The sequence below is a fragment of the Scyliorhinus torazame genome, chromosome 12 (assembly GCF_047496885.1).
Source record: "Scyliorhinus torazame isolate Kashiwa2021f chromosome 12, sScyTor2.1, whole genome shotgun sequence".
Lineage (NCBI taxonomy): Eukaryota > Metazoa > Chordata > Chondrichthyes > Carcharhiniformes > Scyliorhinidae > Scyliorhinus > Scyliorhinus torazame.
Genome location: NC_092718.1, coordinates 207995925 through 208017352, shown reverse-complemented (window position 1 = coordinate 208017352; position 21428 = coordinate 207995925). Strand labels below are relative to the sequence as shown.

The following is a 21428-nucleotide window of genomic DNA, read 5'->3' as shown; positions in this document are numbered from 1 at the left end:
GTGAGTGAGTGAGTAAAGGCAGGTGTTTGTCTTTAAAGTTGGAAGGTAACAAGATGGAAACTAACTACGAATCTAAGAAAAAGTATCAATTGATTTCATCTCACAGAACACCAAACTCTTTTAGAATTTTGCATAGGTAGGCGCCCCTCCATCAAAAATCCAGAAGATTAGCATTTAGATGACTTCTCTAATTTAGTGTGTGTTTGAGCCACATGCCTCGTCATTGACATCCAGGATTCATAGAATTCATAACATTTACAGTGCAGAAGGTGGCTATTCAGCCCATCGAGTCTGCACCGGCCCTGGGAAAGAGCACCCTACTTAAGCCCACACCTCCACCGTGTCCCCGTAACCCAGTAACCCCACACCAACCCTTTTGAACACTAAGGGCAATTTACCATAGCCAATTTACCTAACCTGCACGTCTTTCGACTGTGGGAGGAAACCCACGCAGACACGGCGAGAACGTGCAGACTCCGCACAGGCAGTGACCCAAGCCGGGAATTGAACCTGGGACCTTGGTGCTGTGAAGAAACAGTGCTAACCACTATGTTTAACTCAATCAGCCTCCTGAATCATCAATACCTCTGGAAACATTCCCGGTAGCTGTGCAACAGTCTCGAGCAACATTAAAAAGAAAATTCTCTGCGCAGGCAAGATATTTTGTTACTGTTTGTTTTCTCTTTTTGGTAGAGTCGGGGTGGGGAAATAAATATTTTACATGGAAAGTGCTCCCACTACAATCATCTTTATTGTTAAGTTCTGTACATCCATTAATAAATATTGATAAATGGTTTAGCAAACTCTTCAAACAACTCAAACCATTCATAAAGGGGCTGGTTTAGCACAAGGCTAAATCGCTGGCTTTTAAAGCAGACCAAGGCAGGCCAGCAGCACGGTTCAATTCCCGTACCAGCCTCCCGGAACAGGCGCCGGAATGTGGCGACTAGGGGCTTTTCACAGTAACTTCTTTTGAAGCCTACTTGTGACAATACGCGATTTTCATTTCATTTCATTTCACTATGTTGAGTTAAATGTTTTAAAACTACAGGAATCACTGGCAAGCCAATGTTGAGACACATTACCCGTGCCCCAACTAAATTTATATCTGCTATTCTGCATGAAACTATGCAGACACCCTCCCTAAATCAGGGAGAGTTCATGGCTCACTGAACCGCTTGTGCATTGCAGCACATAAGTTTCCGAGGATACTGGAACGATATTTCCTGCACACTCCAGTTGAGAGTTTTATTTTTTGGTGGCGGCAAGTCAATTTGGTGCAAAAGATGGACACTCCTTCTGACTGCTTATAACAGATAGATTAAGACTCGCAGAGCATGACACTTAAATTAGACATTTTGGACGTTATGTACGTCATGAGCAAAGGATGAAAATCTTATTACACCCAGCTTCAGAACATTAGGCCATTTAAAGATTGCAAAAAGAAACAGGCAGACGTTCCTTAAGTGTTTAAAGGTATGTTAAATGCTACAGCAAGGGGATAGTGGCGTAGTGGTAATGTTGTTGGCAATCCAGAGACTTTGGCCTTGGGGACAGCGGTTCAAATTCCACCAAGGCACCTGATGGAATTTAAATTCAGTTAATTAATTTCAAAAATCTGGAATTTAAAGCTGGTTTCAGCAATGGTGTCATCTAATTATTGATAGTCGTTAAAAGCCCATCGAGTATGTTGATGCCTTTTCAGAAGGAAATTTGCCGTCCTTATCCAACCCCAGACCCACATCAATGTGTCCTCATAGCTACCCTCTGAAACGTCCTGGCAAGCCGCTCAGTCATTTCAAACAGCTCCAGGAAAATTAACAAGGCATAAAACCAGACGAGCCACCTGGCGTCAACTAATTCATCAGAAACAACAACAGCACACTCATGTCCTCCTTACTAGAAGCTGGGGGCGTGTGCCAACATTGTGAGAATATTTCCACAGACCAGTCAAGCAACAGCATGACATATGTCATTTTCATTGAATCACACATTACAGACAATATTCTGGAGACCACTATCACCATCCCAGCAGAGGTGATGGCATAGCGGTATACAGATGGGGAGGAAGTTGCTTTGAGAGTCATCAACATTAACTCCAGACCTCAAGTAGTCTCATGGTATCAGGTCAAACATGGGCATGGAAGCCCCTTACTGATTACCACCTACCATCCTCCCTCAGCTGATGAATCCGTACCCCTCAATTCAAACAGTAACTCCCAAGGAATGGTTTCACTATCTCCAATGTGGGGTGACCATTTGTGAATTCTAAATAACATTTAATGAAAATGGGTCTTTCTTGTAATTTAATACTGAATATAAAGAGGCTGGGACAAAGGCTTTGTAGCTTCAGGCATGTTTGGGGGTGAAGAAAGGACAGGAAGTCTAAAGAATCCCAACAGTGTGTTCATTTGCAGGTTCTTAAACATTCTCGAGTACAGAAGACAAATGATTGCCTTTTCAGGTATGCCCATATCCCATGTAATTATTCAAGATCTTTAATCGCCGTCAATGCTGACATTTGGGCAACTTGCAATAGTTGCAATTGAAATGAAAGATCTTTTCTGCCAGCATCATCAGTTCCTCCAGAGACCAGCCCTACAAGCAGCAGCCAAAGGGGGCACCAATGAAAACTGGATTAAGACACTGCCTTCCATTAAAGTTCATTTCTATTGAAGACCGTTATTGTGGTTTTTCAACTGCCCAGAAGCAGGATTTCTTCTGTGAAGTGCCTTTCATCTTTGTCCACATTACAAGTTCTGTACACATACAAATTACGTTGTTTCCTCCATTTTTGTGCCACTTTTAGGTCACATACCATTCCTCTGACAACAGGCTGTGAAGATTACATGGTCCCAGTTTCTGTCAATGGCGGCCTGTAATCAGATGCTAGGGAAATTGCAGGAATGACACAGACAAATTCTGAATTACTAAGTAATTTTCACCTCATCCAACAGCCCAAATTATACCAGCAAAACATTATGGGGAGAATTGTAGGTGTACACTCACATCCTGCCACTCTGCACAGTAATTGATAATAGAATCTGCTTGTCTGAGACGACAATTTATTTGCATATGTCACAATCATGCATTCGCTTTTACAGTGGAGTTGCAAAACAACAGTTCAAAAACAGTTCTATACCTTTGTAGATGGAAGACTTTGACAGGTTGGTCCCCACCTACATATCATCCATTTGACTTGCATGCGATTACAAAGTTAATGCTGAGCTGTAAAGCCATGGTATACAACCATGAAGAACTCTGAAACAAAGTCTATTTTCCCCCAACAACACCTAGCTTTAGAACTATGGAAAGCCTTGTAGGTTCCAGCACTTCACATGCAGATCCAGATGCCCTTTAAATGAGTTGCGTTTTCAGCCTCAACCACCAACAGTGAATTCCAGACACCCACCACCTTCTGGGTGAAAAAGGTTTTCCTCATGTGCCCACTAATCCTTCTACCAATCGTCTTTAATCAATGCCCCCTGGTAATTGACCACTTAGCTAGGGGAAATAAATCTTTCCTGTCTATCCAGTCTAGACCCCTCATAATTTTGTACACTTTAATTAGGTCACCCCCTTGGCATCCTCTGTTTGAAGGAAAACAACCCTAGCCTATCCTATCTCTCGTCATTGCTGCAATTTCCAGCCCTGGCAACATTCTTATAAATCTCCTCTGCACTCTCACCAGAGCAATTATGTCCTTCCTGTGATGTGGTAACCAGAACTGTACATAAACCCCCAGCTGAAGCCTAATCATCTTTTATACAGTTCCATCATTACATCACGGTGGCACAATGGTGAGCACTGCTGTCTCACAGCACCAAGGACATGGGTTCCACACTCTCCCAGTGTCTGTGTGGGCTTCCTCTGGGTGTTACTGTTTCCTCCCACAGTCCAAAGATGTGCAGGTTAGGTGGACTGGCCATGCTAAATTGCCCCTTAGGGTGGGGTTGCAGGAATAGGGTGGTCTTTCAAAGGGTTGGTGCAGACTTGATGGGCTGAATGGCCTCTTTCTGCACTATAGGGATTCTATGCTGATCACTGCTTTTATATTCAATACATCGCCCAATAAAGGAAAGCATTCTATACCTTTCCTTGACCAACTTGTCCACCTGTCCTGCACATTAAAGGACCTGTGAACATGCATTCCCAAGGTGTCTCATTTCCTCAACCCCTCTCAATATCTTCCCGGTTGTCAAGTATTCCTTGCCTTGCTTGTTCTCCTCAAATGCATTAGTTCACACCTTTCCAGGTTGAATCCCACTTGGCACTTCTCCGCCCACTGAACCAACCCATTGCGATCATTCTGCAGGCTTGGCTGTACAATCATAAGGGTTTTTTTTAAACCAAGTATTTGGTCACAAACAATACAATTTAACACAGAGGAGGTTTGTTCCAAAGAGAAATCTGAAAACTCGAACTTCGCAATTTAAAAAAATAATTGCATCATATCTCGGAGCATCTCAGGTTAGACTAAACCAATATTGCGAGCACAATCGAAGAATAATTCAACAACCTCATCATTTGGTGCAAAACAGAGTCTTAATAATATCTTTAGAAGTTAAAACTAAGTTTCCAAAATTACAGATTGGAACTGCAAATGCTATTAAACAGCAAATTTTAACATTTGTAGCACTGAAGTGCTCAGCAAGGACACAGGTTTCCAGCATAATATCAGATTAGGTATATGCATGGCAATGAAGATATGTAAACACCACCCAAACGCAAATGAATTTTGATTTAATGCTATTTATTTAGAATAGTTTACTGCAGCCTCGACTCAAGATAAACTCTCAGCTTTTCACCATCTCGACTCTAATCATTGCAATAAAGATGCAATTCCCCTTAAAAACAGTACATGTACTTTCTTTCTAGAGGGGACACTTTTGAACAGCATAAACTTGAAAGAATATCTTCTCAGGGTCATGACTTTCCTTCAAATGTTTTAGTATTATGAAAGGTGGGGTGACAGTGACGAGGGTTGATCAGAGCAATTCATTGTCTCCGTCGTTGTTTCTAATCAGAAACAGGTTACATTATTATACGGTTACAAAGTAGATAAACGATAGAAATTACAGTTGAGAAAACATCATAGGACACAAGTCTACATTATTCTTTACAGACAACTCAAACAACAATGTGGATTTTTTTCATTTTGCTTGAAGCTGAACCATTTATAACAAATAAAATGCATGTTTCATCTAACAGCCTTTCAAGATTAAAAGTACTTGCTTCAATCCAACACCCTACTGTCCAAACAAACTGATCAAACACACAGTTTAAACCTTGAGACTGTTTTCTTTGGAATCTAAAGATTAACCATTGTTAAAACCCAGTAAAACAAACAGGAGTTAGAGCTTTGGTCAATAATGTACCTTAGTTTAACATATCAAGAAGAAAGCATCTCTGACAATGCAGCAGTCCACAGTAGCACTCAAGTGTCACCCATATTGTGTGTTTGATGTGAAGATGATGGACATTGACACTGACAACTAGGAGGCAGTCGCTGACGTCTGTGATCTCTGAAGCTTGACTATTTGGAAGGGCACTGAAGAGACGAGCAGAAACAAAAAGTTCAGCTGGCTAAGAAGAGGGCCCAGAGAAAACAAAGGCCAGCGAATTGTGCTTCTTCTCAGCCCAGTCTTCCTCTACAGCAAATGCAGAGCTACAGCAGGAAATACCTAACAGAGGTGACCACCATGGCACAACCATCTTCTTACAAGATAGAAAGTTGCCATATGGCATGAAATCACAACCAATTAATTCAATTCAGCCAACAAGAGTGTGGATGGCGAGTTCCTGGAAATAGATAACCAAGACGGACCATAATTCAGATTAATTTTATGCCACGGCTCAAGAGGGAATCACTTCTATTGCTTTCATTCAAATGGTGAAGTCTGTATCATAAAGTACAGTTACTGTTCAATGTTGTTCAATAGTTGATTTACAGTATCTAAGTCAGCGTTCGACAGATACATCCTGCCGCTTACTGAAAGCAACATGTTGTGGCATGTGCTGTGGGATTGCAATTCAAACTCTGGGCTCCACTACTGCTGGGTTAATATTGAGAAAATAAGGCAGCACGGTGGCACAGTGGGTTATCCCTGCTGTCTCACGGCTCCAAGGACCCAGGTTCGATCCCGGCCCTGGGTCACTGTCCGTGTGGAGTTTGCACATTCTCCCAGTGTTTGCGTGGGTTTCGCCCCACAACCCAAAGATGTGCAGGTTAGGTGGATTGGCCATGCTAAATTGTCCCTTTATTGGAAAAAATGAATGGGGTACTCTAAATTTTGTTTTTAATTGAGAAAATAAAGGCATATCCTTGGTTGTTGAAGGTTAGCAAGACCTGCTTGGTTACATGGCTCATTAGAATCTACCGATACTGAACCCCAGGAAGTATCGGAAACCTAAAGGAGTAACCAAAATATATATATTTTTTAATTTAGAGTACCCAATTTATTTTTTCCAATTTAGCGTGGCCAATTCACCTACCCTGAACACCTTTTTGGGTTGTGGGGGGTGAGACCCGGTCAGACATGGGGAGAATGTGCAAACTTCACACGGACAGTGACCAGTAATCAAAATATTTTGAGTTATTTTAGAGAAACAAGTCAACTTTAACACAGCCATAAACTCCCAAAGCACATTGGTGCCGCACTCCAAATCTTTCCTGGGGAACTCACATATGGTGGGGAATGTGGGAAAGTATAAAAAAACTGGATCAGCTCCAAATGTACTAACTGAAGAGAACTGCCGAGAGATTAATGTTGATCAGAGGGTGAATGATGGATGAGATCTAATGCTAAACTCCAGGCTGGTAATCTTCAACAAAGATAGACTCCATTGCTGACTATGCAAAAGTTACATAGATGATTCTGCAAAGTAATTAGAGAGATATATGCAAACTGGGATTAAACATATATAGGTTGGGGTACAGTGGGTATCTTGCTGGACTTACCCAGAGGCCTGGCTAATTGTCTGCACAATACAGCAGCAGGCCGGAGTCTTGCAGCCACTCATTTTTGCAATTTTGCATTTTACTTCTGTTCTGCGTTGATTTTAAACCAATCGCGAATATTTTGTATTCTTATGCTTGACAGACATTGATTTTAACCTAGCTATGATTGTGCTTTGATGAATTAATCAATAAAAATCAGTAGTGACCAGTTTTCTTGGACATTGTTCGCTTTTCATACTGGCCAACACAGCTGGCTGGTGTTCAGGCTGTATTTATTTTTATGACCACGGCAGCATGGTAGCATAGTGGTTATCACAATTGCTTCACAGCTTCAGGGTCCCAGGTTCGATTCCCGGCTAGGTCACTGTCTGTGTGGAGTCTGCACGTTCTCCCAGTGTGTGCGTCGGTTTCCGCCGGGTGCTCCGGTTTCCTCCCACAGTCCAAAGATGTGCAGGTTAGGTGGATTGACCATGCTAAATTGCCCTTAGTGTCCAAAATTGCCCTTAGTGTTGGGTGGGGTTACTGGGTTATGGGGATAGGGTGGGAGTGTGGGCTTGGGTAGGGTGCTCTTTCCAGGAGCCGGTGCAGACTCGATGGGCCGAATGGCCTCCTTCTGCACTGTAAATTCTATGATTCTATGACCTGAATTTACTGTTTAACATTATGGAACACGATCATGTTAATTCTTGCATAGAATTAACCAGGATATTTAATTAAAATTCAATTACTTGTTCTGCCTATTTTCGCACCTGCTAAGTAACCTATACACTTACGGGCACTCAGTGCAGTTACATTAATATGGGATAGGTCAAATCACACAAATAGCCTGAAGATACATTAACCGTATTGATCAGCTATATTACAGTACTGCCGAAGACTCACGGCAAAATAGTTAGTCATTCGCAACTCTGCTGCAATCAAACCCTTTGGTATCAAGAGACTAGGCATGCCATGACAATTATTCTTTGAATATTTTTAAGTTCTCCCTGTTGGAGGAACATGCGATTACCTCACTTAAAATAACGCTATTTCATTTATTTGAATAAACCTTCACAAAACATTCATTTTCCTTCTCCAAGTTAATTGTCAAGAAGCTGGAGTAAAGATTTAAGAATTGGATAAAATAAAGATTAAAGAAGCAAGGACAAAATAAAGTTTGAAAATGGGTGAAGGAGGAATCGATAAGGGTGCACCTGTCTGGAGGAGTTTTGACATGCGAATTCGCTCTGAAGCAGGGTAAACATATATTTACTTAAATGAAGTGGAGAACAGTAGAGTATATAATTTTAGGTGTTAAAATTGAAGAGACATAAGAATACAATTCACCCTTATATGCCAAAAACCTGGCTACTAGGGCGAGTCGTTTAGATAGAAGATCAAAAGGGGAACATGGTATATCAGAGCCAAATAACTCTGCACTGACAGGTAGGGTAGGAAAGGAGAGAGAGAGAAGAGACAGCTGGTAAGCCGTTACGACCATAGCCACACCCAGCTGGAAAGGAAAGCTCTCCTCGAAAGCATAATTCTAGGCTAGAAGCTGATTTGAGAACCTGAGAGAATAACTACGCTGAACTGAAGAAAACTTCAAGATAACTTGTGGATGGTAACCATTTGCTGGATTTAGCTCAGAGTTATACTGTATGTAATGTTGTTTTGGGACAACGGACATTTCTCAGTTCAGGAACATGGTTGATGGAATAGGATTAATTCTAGAATATAGTGTGTGTGTAGTCATTATTGTAGTTAAGTATACCTCTGTTTCGTATTGTGGCTTTCTTGTTATGTTTTTTTACATGTTTTTTTTTTCCCGATCGCAAGAATATTTTATTCACATCGAGTGACTGTGCACAACTGAGATCGCCACAATCGCATCATTATATCACAATGGGTTTTAGAGTCATTCAGTCCAGCTTTCCCTTCTCATATCCTCCAGACTTCCAACCAGCAGCTCCCACTTTAGGATAGACCATGTGAAAATTTACATTGTTTCCTCCCCGTGTGTGCGTGGGTTTCCTCCGGGTGCTCCGGTTTCCTCCCACAGTCCAAAGATGTGCAGGCTAGGTGGATTGGCCATGATAAATTGCCCTTAGTGTCCAAAATTGCCCATAGTGTTGGGTGGGGTTACTGGGTTATGGGGATGGGGTGAAGGTGCTGACCTTGGGTAGAGTGCTCTTTCCAAGAGCCGGTGCAGACTCGATGGGCCGAATGGCCTCCTTCTGCACTGTAAATTCTATGATTACTTCATTGAAGCCATCACAAAGGGTCAAGTCATGCTGGTTCTGGGCACACTCCAGGAATTGCCTCATTTCAAACTGGCACGGCATATTCTGCTGGGTCTGTGGCTGTGCCGGAGCAGCTGCTAGTGGAGGCTCCTGATAGGTAACATCTGCCTTGGCTGGCTCTGAGCTGCTTCCTCCACTGAAGGCTCCAGTTAGCGCACTCCCCATCACATGGCCAACCACTGAACCCACCGCCACTCCAGCTGCTGTGGTAGCCATCTGTGCCATCAGGCCTGGCTGCCGGGGCTGCATTGGGGCAGCAGCAACTGCTGTTGGTGGAGGGCGAGTAGGGGCAGGGACACGAGCAGGAGCAGGGCGGCTCGCTCGGCTCCGGCTTCCTCGCGGCATGGTGAGTGTCAAACCGGCTTGAACGCTTGAGATTGAGAGACCTACAGAGCGTTTTTTTACATGTTAATAAACGTTATTGTATTTGAATGGTTACAACAAGACTTGACCTTTTCTTCACTGGTTCGCATTTCTGCTCTCACATTCTATCATATTGAAAAAAAACATTCTTGAGAACTGGTGTTGCAAGTGTAACTCTTTGGGTTTTGGAGTATTGTGTGTCCAACATCAAAATTGCGCACTCTTTGGCGGGATTTGAAAAGCATAAAACCTTGATTGTTGGGGCACTTTTTACTTTTAAAAGTAACAAGAGTGAAGAGAATATTGAATGGGTGAGGTGCTGTGTGATTTAGAGAAGATGACTGCAACTTGGCTCTGGTAATAGCCAAGGCTTGTTTGGGAGTAAAAGATATAATCTTGGAATATTTGAAAAGTATAACTAAAGCTAAATTGATGGAACTGGCAGATATTTTACAATCAGGTTACCCATAAGGACTAAGAAAGCTGATGTACTTGAAAGTGTAGTGAAGCATTTAAATGTGCAAGGGTTGTCAGTTGGACCACGTACTCCGACAACCCATCAAATAGGCCATGAAGGTATAACGGCAGGTTAAGCGAGTCAGCAACATGGTAACGATGGAGTATAATATGGTGAATTGTTGGGTTATTCGCTTTTGTAGAAATAATCGAGAAGCATAACATGTTTTAAGAAGGGGATGAAGCTTCAAAATGTAGGTGTTCAGAGAGACTAGAGTGTACTTATGAAGAGAACAAACGGGTAAGATTTCAGAAGGCAAATGACTTGTTGGCGTCAATGATAAGGTGATTAGAGTCCTAAGAATAAAGAAATCTTGCTACAATTGTATAAAGCTTTGGTGGGAGCACACCTGGAACACTGCAAAGTTTCGCTCTCCTTATTTTAAGGAAGGATGTACTTGTACTGGAGGCAGTACAGTGAAGGTCCACTCAATTGGTTCTTAGGATGAGAGACTGAATAAAGTAAACCTGTATTGTCTGGGATTTATAGTGATGAGAGGTGACCTCAGTGGAACCCACAAGATTCTGAAGGGGCTGGACAAGAGTAGGTCCTTCTATTGGTTGGAGAATCTAGAACACAAACAGTCTTAGGATAAGGGTGAGTTGCTTAGGACTGAGATCAGAGGTTTCTCAAGTCTTTGGAATTCTCTACTGCATAGGGCTGTAGATGTTCCATCATCGAGTATATTTAAAGACAAAATAACAAATGTTTGATCTTTTAAGGCGATCTGGTCTTTTAAGGGATATGGGAAGCGGGCAGGAAAAAGGAGTTGAAGCAAAACGTCAGCCATAATTGAGTGGTGGAGCGTGGACAAGGGGCAGTTAGCATCTACCCCTGCCCCTATGTATGTTATGTTCAAAGCAATCGACCCAGGCATCAGCTGATGCGCCAGCTTAAACGTCCACATCCTCAAATACAGGTATACTGTAGCACCTACCACTACCTGGACAAGCAAAGGCCACCAACACCTTCAATTTCCCAACCAAATCACATGCCATCCCAATTTTGACAAACTTACTGTTCCTTCAAGGCCATTTGTCCCTACTGAAGAACACTGGTGGAACATGGGCTGCAACAATTCATTGCATGGGCCAATCACTATCTTCTCAAGCAACTACGAATGCCCAATAAATTCAGTGCTACAGGTGATGTTCTCCTGGTTCAGCAAGTCACCCTGAAATAAATCCAGCTGCAGCAGAGCTTTAAACAATATTCCAACCTCATGTTCTATTTGATAAAGAATTAGACCAAATTATGTGCTGTCAATTTCTCCTAATTACCCAAATCATGCAATCCACCCCCAAGATTGGACTATGTGCAACATTCAGTATCAAAATGAATTCTGTGTCACAGCTGGATAGAGCGACTTCCCGCATGAAGAACCTAAATTTAACAATATTGTCACAAGTAGGCTTGCATTAACAGTGCAATGAAGTTACTGTGAAAGTCCCCTGGACGCCACATTCCAGCGCCTGTTTGGGTACACAGAGGGAGAATTCAGAATGTCCAATTCACCCAACAGCACGTCTTTCGGGACTTGTGGGAGGAGACCGGAGCACCTGGAAAAAACCCACGCAGACACAGGGAGAACGTGCAGACTCCGCTCTGACAGTGACGCACGCGGGAATCGAACCAGGGACCCTGTCGCTGTGAAGCAACAGTGCTAACCACTGTGCTACCGGCCAGCACAATTTAGTGTTAGAACGTCTCACCATGCCCTGAGACCAGTCCCTATTACATCAAACCATGGGCTTATTTGCAGCTGACAAGATCAGCATTAACTGGAAAATTGTAATGAAGTTGTGGTTATTTGGTCCATGATACCACCAATGCAGCACCTGCATACTGGAATGCTGAATGAAAAGGGAACACAATTCATACATAACACATAACTGCAAGGCTAGATGCCATTGGCAGAATTTCTGTAGGATTGATACAAAGCAGTGGTGGTAGTCACTGTGAACAGGTCTTTTTTGGCAGGTGGAGCATGTTATTTCACCTACATTTCTTAAAAGCTGTACCAAGTAACTTGAACTTCATATTCTTTGACAACAGCCAACTTAAAAAGCTTTCTGGATCCTTCAGATTCAATGTGCAATGATTCAATTACACGTTTTGACAAGTTAAATGAGAATTGCTACAGCAACCAATAACTTTAAATATAAAGGCAATATAGTTGCTTGCTCATAAATCCATGCAAGTTGCAGATAGCTTAGATCAGCAAAAAGATCAAAATCCGTACGCAGCATGATTTTAAAAGCTGCACCTCGATGCATGGTGCATCATACATCATCAGCTTCTAGAATACCACCCATGCAGGTGAAGTCATTCAGAAAGAACACCCCTGCCCCAGACTAGAATTCTTCACCCAACTTTATCAGCGCTATCACTCAAGCAGTTTTTGTACAGCAGATTTAACATTGTACACACAGCTACTTTTCAATGAGTTCAAAGCTGCAATTCAGTGAGAAGAATCGATTGTTAGTTTAGCCAATGCCATTTATAATCTGAATTACTGCCTTACAATGCGCTTGAGTGCAATCTGACATTAACCTTACATGGAAATATCCAGTTGATCAAACTCCAAGTAGGATGTAATGAATCATGAAACGCAGCTCATATTGCATGTTTTTAAACCTTAAAACAATTTGAGCTTTAAAATATAATGTATATAAACAGGAGTGACAAATCTCAGGCAGCACATCTTAAACCACAAAATCAATTCAGCCCACTTCTGAAACTCAAGTTATGCTATGCACAGATTTAGAATCTAAATATTTTTTAAAATAGGGTTAATTGGAAGAAAGCTATTTTTGCCAGAATTAGTAGAATGATTCCAAAGTGAAGATCAAAAAGGCTGAAGGGCAAAGTGGGTTTTGGGGGGGGGGGGGGGGGGGGAAAGCACAAGGTTTTAAGAATTTGCTTTGAAAGAAAGGTCGATACAAAATTGCAAAAAAGGTCTCTGAACTTACTGATTTTTTCATGTTTTCCTTTTTTTCTTTTACTGTAGATTTAGTCAGTAGAGAGTGGCAAGTAGCCTACAGAACAGAGATGAGCACAAACAAGTCACAGTACCAACTTCACACAACAAAAACACATTGCTGGCTTCTACATATAGCTGCACAAAAAATACAATGAATATTGAACTGTCAATCATTATTTAAAAATATAAATGGGTAAATAAACCCTAATTTGGTATAATAGCTTGGACTTTTGGCCAAGCGTGTAATATGGCAATTATCCTTAAAACTTCACTTTTAAAAAAGATGTTTAACTCAAAGGGAAGTGTGCAGTATTTTTTCCACAGCCATTTTTCCACAAGGTATAAACACAGATGCAACTGCTTTCAATCAGTCTACTATTTCTGGCTAGATATTCAACAACATTTATTTCCAGTTCTGTTGGACAACCAAACAAATTAGAATTCCATCATTGCTGTTTCAGATAGCTTGTAAAATAATTTGGACATTATGATCACCATCAAAAGTGCTTTTCCCTGTAATCAGCCTTTTTGTATGTTGGCGGAGACTGAAGGTTGGAAAGAAAGCTTGGGGTTTGGCCTCAGCGAGTATCTGTGAACACAGGCATTACTCAGGGCTTTGCGAATGAAGCTATCACAAGGTTGTGACCAATCAATGCAACTGGACGCACAGTCATCTTTCTTTCCTCCTCTTCTTAAGGGCTAAAACTTAGATCAATACAAAGGTGAAAGCTGACGAATAATCAAGGCTTTTTAAAAACTTCATCCAGGTTCTTTAGTTTCCAGGAAGGACAAAATCTACATTTAATTGGTATTGTTCTGCCTTCTATATACAGAAATCTGCAATATCAGGCAAGTGTAATTATTTTAAATCCACTGTGACATCCCATTCAGCTGTCAACAGGTACATCATCACCCTCCAGGACTATGTACATAAACAGGATTTCCTTTTTACATGAGGCAGGAAAGTCCCATTCCCCAAAATACATTTTGTTTCACTATCCCAACACCACAAACAGAGACACGGGTTGGCAACAACGCAAACAAAAATTTAAGAAGCTTTCTAGTTAGTAGCATGCAGGGATTACCGAACAGAACTCTCATTAGCAGCACTGACACATGACCAAGGAGAACAGAGACTATCCTTCAACAATCAACGGAAATTAAGAAAAGCTAGTAGTTTCAAAAAAAATTGAAGCACATGGTTCGATATTTAACAAATAGTAGAGATTGAAGAAAACTTCCATCCACTTTACTCAGCTGCAGTTCAAGCCAACAAAGTCTACATAACTTTTTTAAAAGTTGCATCTCCCTTCAATTCCAAGGAGACATTTATCTAAGTCACGCCAGAAGGTCTTTGCCTCATTTCACTAGCACAACAACCTGAAACAGTAGAAAAGCGAACTCACTCTCAGGCTTCTGCCAGCCTGCAAGCAGCTGATCAAAACTGCATCAGCACATTCTAAAGGGCAACTCACCAGCCAAGTTTTCCTTCCTTCTCTCTGCTTTGTGGCAACTCCATGGTCTCCATTTGGCAGCTCCTCCAGATAATTCAACTGTCTTTAGCAGTTCATGCTTTGAGAGAAACGTTTTGGGAAACAGGTTGGTCTTTACATCAACTGAATCGCTATGGATTCAGGGAGGTTTATGCTACAATTTTAATACCACCACAAAGCAGTTTCTGCAGTGTTGGTTGCAGTTTGAATTCGGATTTGCACTATTTAATGCCACCACCCTTATCCAATGCAGCCCTATTCACATGCCATATCAAATTATAAACCAGATATTCTTGAAATAGTACTGCAGCTATAGTGATCTGAACTATAATGATGCCAGAAAAGCCGGGTCAAATCGGTGTCTCGAAGAAACAAACGATGACTTGCATTTTTTTGGAGAGAGGGAGGGAACCTGGATCAGAAAAGGATGATTGCATACCTAACAACAATCAAAGCTATTCCTTTTTATTTAGAATATGACCCAAAAGTTTTGACCCGATTACCAAAAACATCAATAGACCAGGAGAATTTGCCAGCGGCTACACAATTTGGAATGAGTCAAGTGAAAAGCAATCAAGAATATAGTGAAGAGATGACCATGATTGCTGACAGAGGTCAAAAGTGCAAATTTGTGACAGTGCATTTAAACACCTGTGGGATTTGGATTCAGTGATAACCCAACCAAAGAAAGATTTTCCCCCATGTCAACAATACTGCTGCAGAAATTACCTCCAAAGTTCTTACAAGGCCCCCCCTTCAGTATTGAACCTTAACTCTTTACCCCCATCAAAATTAAGAAGGGCCTGGTTCCATTTCCTTTTCTAGGCTGTTCGTACTTATAAACCTTTGCGCTCATTTTGTCCATTCCCCACTGTCTTTCCACTTTAGGCATGAAATTCAACAATAAAATCCAAGGTAGGGCTTAGTCGTGTTCCTTAGCACTTGTGAACTCATGTTTTAAGTTGTAGGGCTGTCAGGCATGCAAAACAAAACCCGTTCTTGAATAAAATCGCGAAAAGAACCTCTGCAAGTAGCAGGAAGAGCCAATGGGAATCCACAAATACCAAGACTGAAAACCTATAATGGCTGGGCAGAAGAAGCAAAACAGATCATCCCATCATTTGAAGCCTTCTCGGTCAGTTTCCTGCAAGTAACCTGAGCAGTTAATCAGAACACAACATCTGATAAATGTAGATTACGTGTCTTGTTGGGTCTCGTTCATTCTTCAAATGAAATGCCACTCCAAAAATCAAAGAAATTGGTGGAATTAGGAATAATAGGGTTTGTGGTGCAGATACATTTGTTGCGCATGGTCTCCCATTTTCTCAGCACCTCCCAAAACTATACCACTACAGAGGAAGATAAATGGAATCATGGTGCATGGTTGATGCAAATACTTTGAAAATAAAGATGATCCCAAAAAAGGCAAAACACTACAGCAATTTACCAAAATAGTACTGGTTTGGGGGAGAAGTAAAGAAGAAAGAGAAAAGGAGGCCTCATGTAACAACCATGACACTAATGGTCAGGTATGTCATGATAAACTGGCAAATTAAGGTCTTCTTCAAGCAGAAAAGTAAGGCGGCAACACTGAGCTTTTACAAGACCTGAGGCAACTTCTAAGGTTTCTTCAAGGGCACCTGGCAAATGTGCAACCTGGACCGCCTAGAACACTGGCAACAAGCCACATGGGAGCACCACCACCTGCAAGTTCCCCAAGCCACACACCAACCTGACCTGGAGTTATATCCTGTTCCTCCACTGCTGCCAGGACATAAACCTGGAACTCCCTTCCTGACAGCTCTGTGGGTGTAACCACACTGAGACACACTGCAGCAGTTCAAGAAGCCAGCTCACCACAGCCATCTTCGAGGGCAATTAGGGACAGGCAACAAATGCTGGCTTGACAACTCACATCCCAGACACAAAAAGTAGTTAATTTTGGACACCCATTATAGGAAGAACATAGAAATAATGTTTGCAGGATTTACAGTAATGTGGACACTTAAGAAATTAATTTGCTTTTATGCAATCCTAGGCGGTCCAAGGTTATCAATATGACAAGGTAAATTGTGATTTTGACCAAGTTAAAGAATGATGGACTATCAATGGGTCAGCAGGGCAGTAATGAGCATTGTAAACTCGAGTTGTGTCCTTAGTATGGAGAAAATTGTCAATTTCATAATATACATTCTTGGGGAACTTACACTACCCTTGCTGGACTGCGGCAACCACAAAGTTGTCTGAATGCCGTTAAAAATCCAACTAATTACCTTTTCAGAAGAAAACCCCCCTGCCCTTACTCAGCTTGGTCTGTATCTATCTGCAGTTTCCCACCAACGTATTTAACTCATAACTTCCTTCTAAGGTAGCCTAACAAACTATTAACTGCAGCAGTTCAAGGGGTGGCCCAGCACATCCTTCTCAAGGGCAAACATGGATAGGCAAAGACTGTCAACCTTACCAGTGGTGTGCACTAAGCAAATTCTTTCCATCGGTATAACATCAGCAAACATTTTAATCTGTTTTGCTGCCATTCATAACACTTGCTTATCTTAGTTTCCCAGTTGAAATTATTGGCTGTTTTTTAGGGCCGGGTTCACACTGCATTACTTTTTTTTTTAATGTATTTTATTACAAACATGTATCGAAACAGGTTACAACACATCAACGCCCCGGGAAACATACTTCCCAACAATCAACTTTCCAGTCTGTACAAATCATTGTTTCTTTTTAAATTCATTCATGGGATGTGGGCATCACTCGCTAGACCAGCATTTATTGCCAATTGCCCTCGAGTGGCTTGCTAGGCCACTCGAGGGGGCATTTTAACAGTCAACCGCATTGAGGTAGGTCTGCAGTCACATGTCAGGATGGTTACTTTCTTTCCCTTGAGATATTAGTGGATCGGATGTTTTTTTGTGACAAGCGACAATGGTTTCATGATCATAAGGCTTCTCATTCCAGACTTTTTTTTAATAAAATCAATTTCAAATTTCACCATCTGCCATGGTGGGATTTGAATCCAGGTACCCTGGATCTCTGGATTACTAGTCTAGCGATAATGCCACTACGTCACTGCCTCCCCACCTCGTGTTCCATTTAAAACACTTGTTTCTGCTCAGTGTTAAAGCTCAAGGTATTTAAGTAAAACTGCACTGCTGTGGATAAGTGAATGAAAAAAGGAATGTCCATTTTCAATACTGTGGTTAAGAGTCAAAGATTTAAAAAAAAATTTTTTTTTTTTAGAGTACCCAATTATCTTTTTTCCATTTAAGGGACAATTTAGCGTGGCCAATTCATCTGGCCAGCATATCTTTGGGTTGTGGGGGTGAAACCCACACAGACACGGGGAGAATGTGCAAACTCCACACGGACAGTAACCCAGGGCCAGGATTCGAACCCAGGTTCTCAGCGCCACAGTCCCAGTGCTAACCACTGTGCTACGTGTCGCCCCCCCGCCCCCCCCGCAAAGATAGTATTCCATAGGGGAAAAATGTTCTACATCGCATTATAGACAGTCAGAATTCTAACTATAATACCCTTTCCCCAAAAAGTTCACTGCTGGATTACGAACAGGTGGCACTATTGATTTCACAAAAACATTTAAACAATCTTTAGCTTCTTTCGAAAGGAAAACTGTTCAAACTCAGCTTTTGCCTGATTTCTCACCAACATTTCTAACATGTGATACAATCTTCATGGAGAAGTCACTGAGCTCAATAGTCAAAGGTATCTGAATAAAATAATTCAACCATATTTTCCACTGTGTACTTGAGTTAAACTCTCACCCATATTTTAAAAAATACTTTTGAACACTTTTTATTTTATTTCTTTTAAGCAGTACCAACCATGAGATATAATCTCCAAGTCGGATTTAAGCAGGTTTGCGCTATGCAAACACACAAAAACAAAAATTGCTGATGGAAAAAATTCCGGTATACCTATGGTTTGTTATTTTATTTCCATTCGATCTTGATACAAGCTTGATGGGATTTTCTTTTCAATCCAAAAGATTAGTTTTTAAAATTAAAGGGAAAGGGCATGAGAAACAGAACTAAGATCGAGGAGATGTGTTACTGTGTTGCTATGACCATTATAGTAGTTTCAGGAGTAATTAATATGTACCATAAAATGACCTCCATTAGAATTCATACTCATGTACACATTACAGTAATTATAGCCATTCTTTTGAAGAAAAAGGGCATTTTCTTTTTCCTCCATTTCTGTGATCAATAACAAATTTTATTCAAGCGCGAGTTTCATTTCAGTTTCAGAACCAGCTACAACACTTACTGTAAAATGAGCCCAAAAGTAAATGCTGGTTCAATCCTACCCTATAAAATGCTAACTACATTGACGACTTAAAACACCCACAACACAGCAAATTGTGTTTTTTCAACTTAATGAATAGCATATCAGGTTTCTTAATGTCCAGTCAAGATCCTACTTTTAATGTTAGGCACGCGACCAAGGAAAGTATAATAATTGATGCTATAATTTAGTAAAGCAAGAGAATAAGATTGTTAGGTAAGCACCTTACTCATAGGTTTTGCACAAAGACATGCAACTTCAGACCAGGTTACGATTTTCTAATCTTGCACTATGCGAACATACAGATGACAGAGGCATTGAGTCTGGAAAACTACAGCAAAGTCATGGCCAATACTTTTAAGTGAATAGATGGAGTATTGATGTGTAAGAATTCAGCACATCTTTCGTCTAGATACATTTCAGCATTGAAATATATAGAAACCGCATATTATTTCTATTTGAAACTTCCAGTATGACATCCAGAAAAAGTCCTCAGTAAGTCATTTAAGTCAATGTAAGCGCCTTTACCCAAATTAAACCAAACATATATCTGAGGCATTAGGATTATTTAACTAAATAAAACGGAGGCTTGGCTCTTTCATACAGTTAACAGAAATATTGGTCAGTGTTCACCTGATTGAAAGAAACTCGAGTCAGTTCTTCAGCAGAAGCATGCAGAAGAAACTAAGGAAAAAAGGATCCCGTTTGCAAGGGGAGGGCAACGTTATGATACATCTCCCAAGATCTTTGCTGCACTAGAAGAATAAATCATGTGTTCTCTCCGAATGGAACAGATATTCCTTCCTACTGCACTCAACAGTCCACTAAACCAGGGTTTGTCCCAGGTTTCCTCTTTGCAAGACAATTTCACTCCAGGTATTTGCAGAGAAGAGGTTCAGAAACTACAAAAAAAATGCCACTTCCAAACATGTACAAGTTACTGTGGAACAAGAATTTCAAGTAAGGTCCCTGAATTTGTTTAAAACTTAAACCCCGATGAAGGCAATCTGATGGTGCATGCTTCGTTAATTATTCTAATTATTTCACAGACTCGCACCCTTCACTTGGTTAGAATGCTTTGTGCCCACTTACTTGGGTCTGCCCAACAGCCACAGAAGAATTACAAACAGGTCATCTTCCTTAGTTGAGCCACAGAGCACGGGAATCAGTGATAAATAATAAATTAGATAATGTAAACTGTGGGGGCTTTGTAAATGATCTCAGGCTTCAAGGGAGGGGAAGAATGTTCCATTCAACCATTATACTGCAACCCAGTTTCAAAGTGCACATAGGCAAATCTTAGATGAGGACAGTATGTGGTTTGCACCTGAATCCCTCAAAAGCGCACACTGGCACAGAAATGGCCCTTTGGGTGTGAAACCAGGGATTAACAGTGCAATATGACAATATCCTAGCATTGGTTATCAATTTAAAGGGAACACTGATGACATTTTAAATGCAACAATGAACTTAATTCTTATATGGAATGGCCTACCAACAAGAACATTCTTAACTGGCAAAAATAGTAACCCGAGAAGTGAACACGATATATGAACTCTTAACCAGATAGTTCACAACCATAACTATTCAAGGCTTTTGACAGAGTAAGGAAGGAGAAACTGTTTCCAGTGCTGGAAAGTTCAATAACCAGAAGACATGAATTAAAAGCTCATCGGCAAAGGAACCAGAAGCAAGAAAAGAATTTTTTTTTATGCAGCGAGTCGTGGTGATCTGAAACGCACTTCCTGAGAGGGTTGTGGAAGCAAATTCAATAACAATTTTCAGAAGGAAATTGGATTAGTACTTGGTGGAAATTTGCAGGGCTGTGGCAAAAGAGCAGGAGGATTGGCAACTAATTCTCCAGTTCTTTCAAAGAGCTGACATGGGCCAAATGGCCCCTTCTTGCACTGTAGCATTCCATCGAATGATCTTTTTTTTTTTTAAAACATGGTTTGCATTTACTCTCATTTTAAAGTCATGTATAGACATCCCCATTAACTGTGGCTTTAATATGTCGCATGAATATTAAAACAAGCTTCAAACAGGTCCTTAATAAGCTTGAGAAAACATGACCAGTGATTCTTTACTTCAGCTCCCTCTTCTCCCCCTCTCCTCTTACTATCAGCCTGCATCTCCTTCTTGGGTCCCTTCTCCTTCATGGTAAAACTTATTTTCTGTGTTAGTTGCACTACTTTCATGATATAGTTGCACACTAGTCATCAGGTGGCTCTGACCAACAAGTGTTCTTCAAGTCTTCCCCAACTTGGTGACCAATTGGCACATTTTAGAACAAAACATTTATGAATTGACCATGGAAAATGCCGCACGGATTTCCGAGCATTGCAAGTTATTTGAGGAAACAAACATATCTCGCGCATTATTTGCAAAAATTCAAATCACTCAATATGATCCTTTTCTGCTTTGAAGTACAGCCTAGAATAAGCTGACAAACAGGGATATTGGTCTTTTTGTCAGCGTCCAGTAACTCAATTTTAGCAAAAAGCAAAAAAGTCAG

The 21428-nt window shown here is 41.0% G+C and overlaps 1 protein-coding gene across 7 annotated transcripts in view; it reads right to left on the bottom strand.

Annotated features, from left to right (window-relative positions):
- Window positions 1-21428, bottom strand: part of nf1a (neurofibromin 1a) — a 372455-nt gene that overhangs the window by 183800 nt on the left and 167227 nt on the right. For 4 of the 7 annotated variants that reach the window (XM_072469815.1, XM_072469810.1, XM_072469811.1 and 1 more), the window contains one exon: window positions 13096-13161. The exons of 2 other annotated variants lie outside the window; for them this stretch is intronic. In XM_072469815.1, the coding sequence (XP_072325916.1) occupies window positions 13096-13161 (66 nt within the window). Of the gene's footprint in view, window positions 1-4782; window positions 5803-13095; window positions 13162-21428 lie in introns of those variants that run through there. One more of the 7 variants, XM_072469816.1, reaches the window with a different exon arrangement.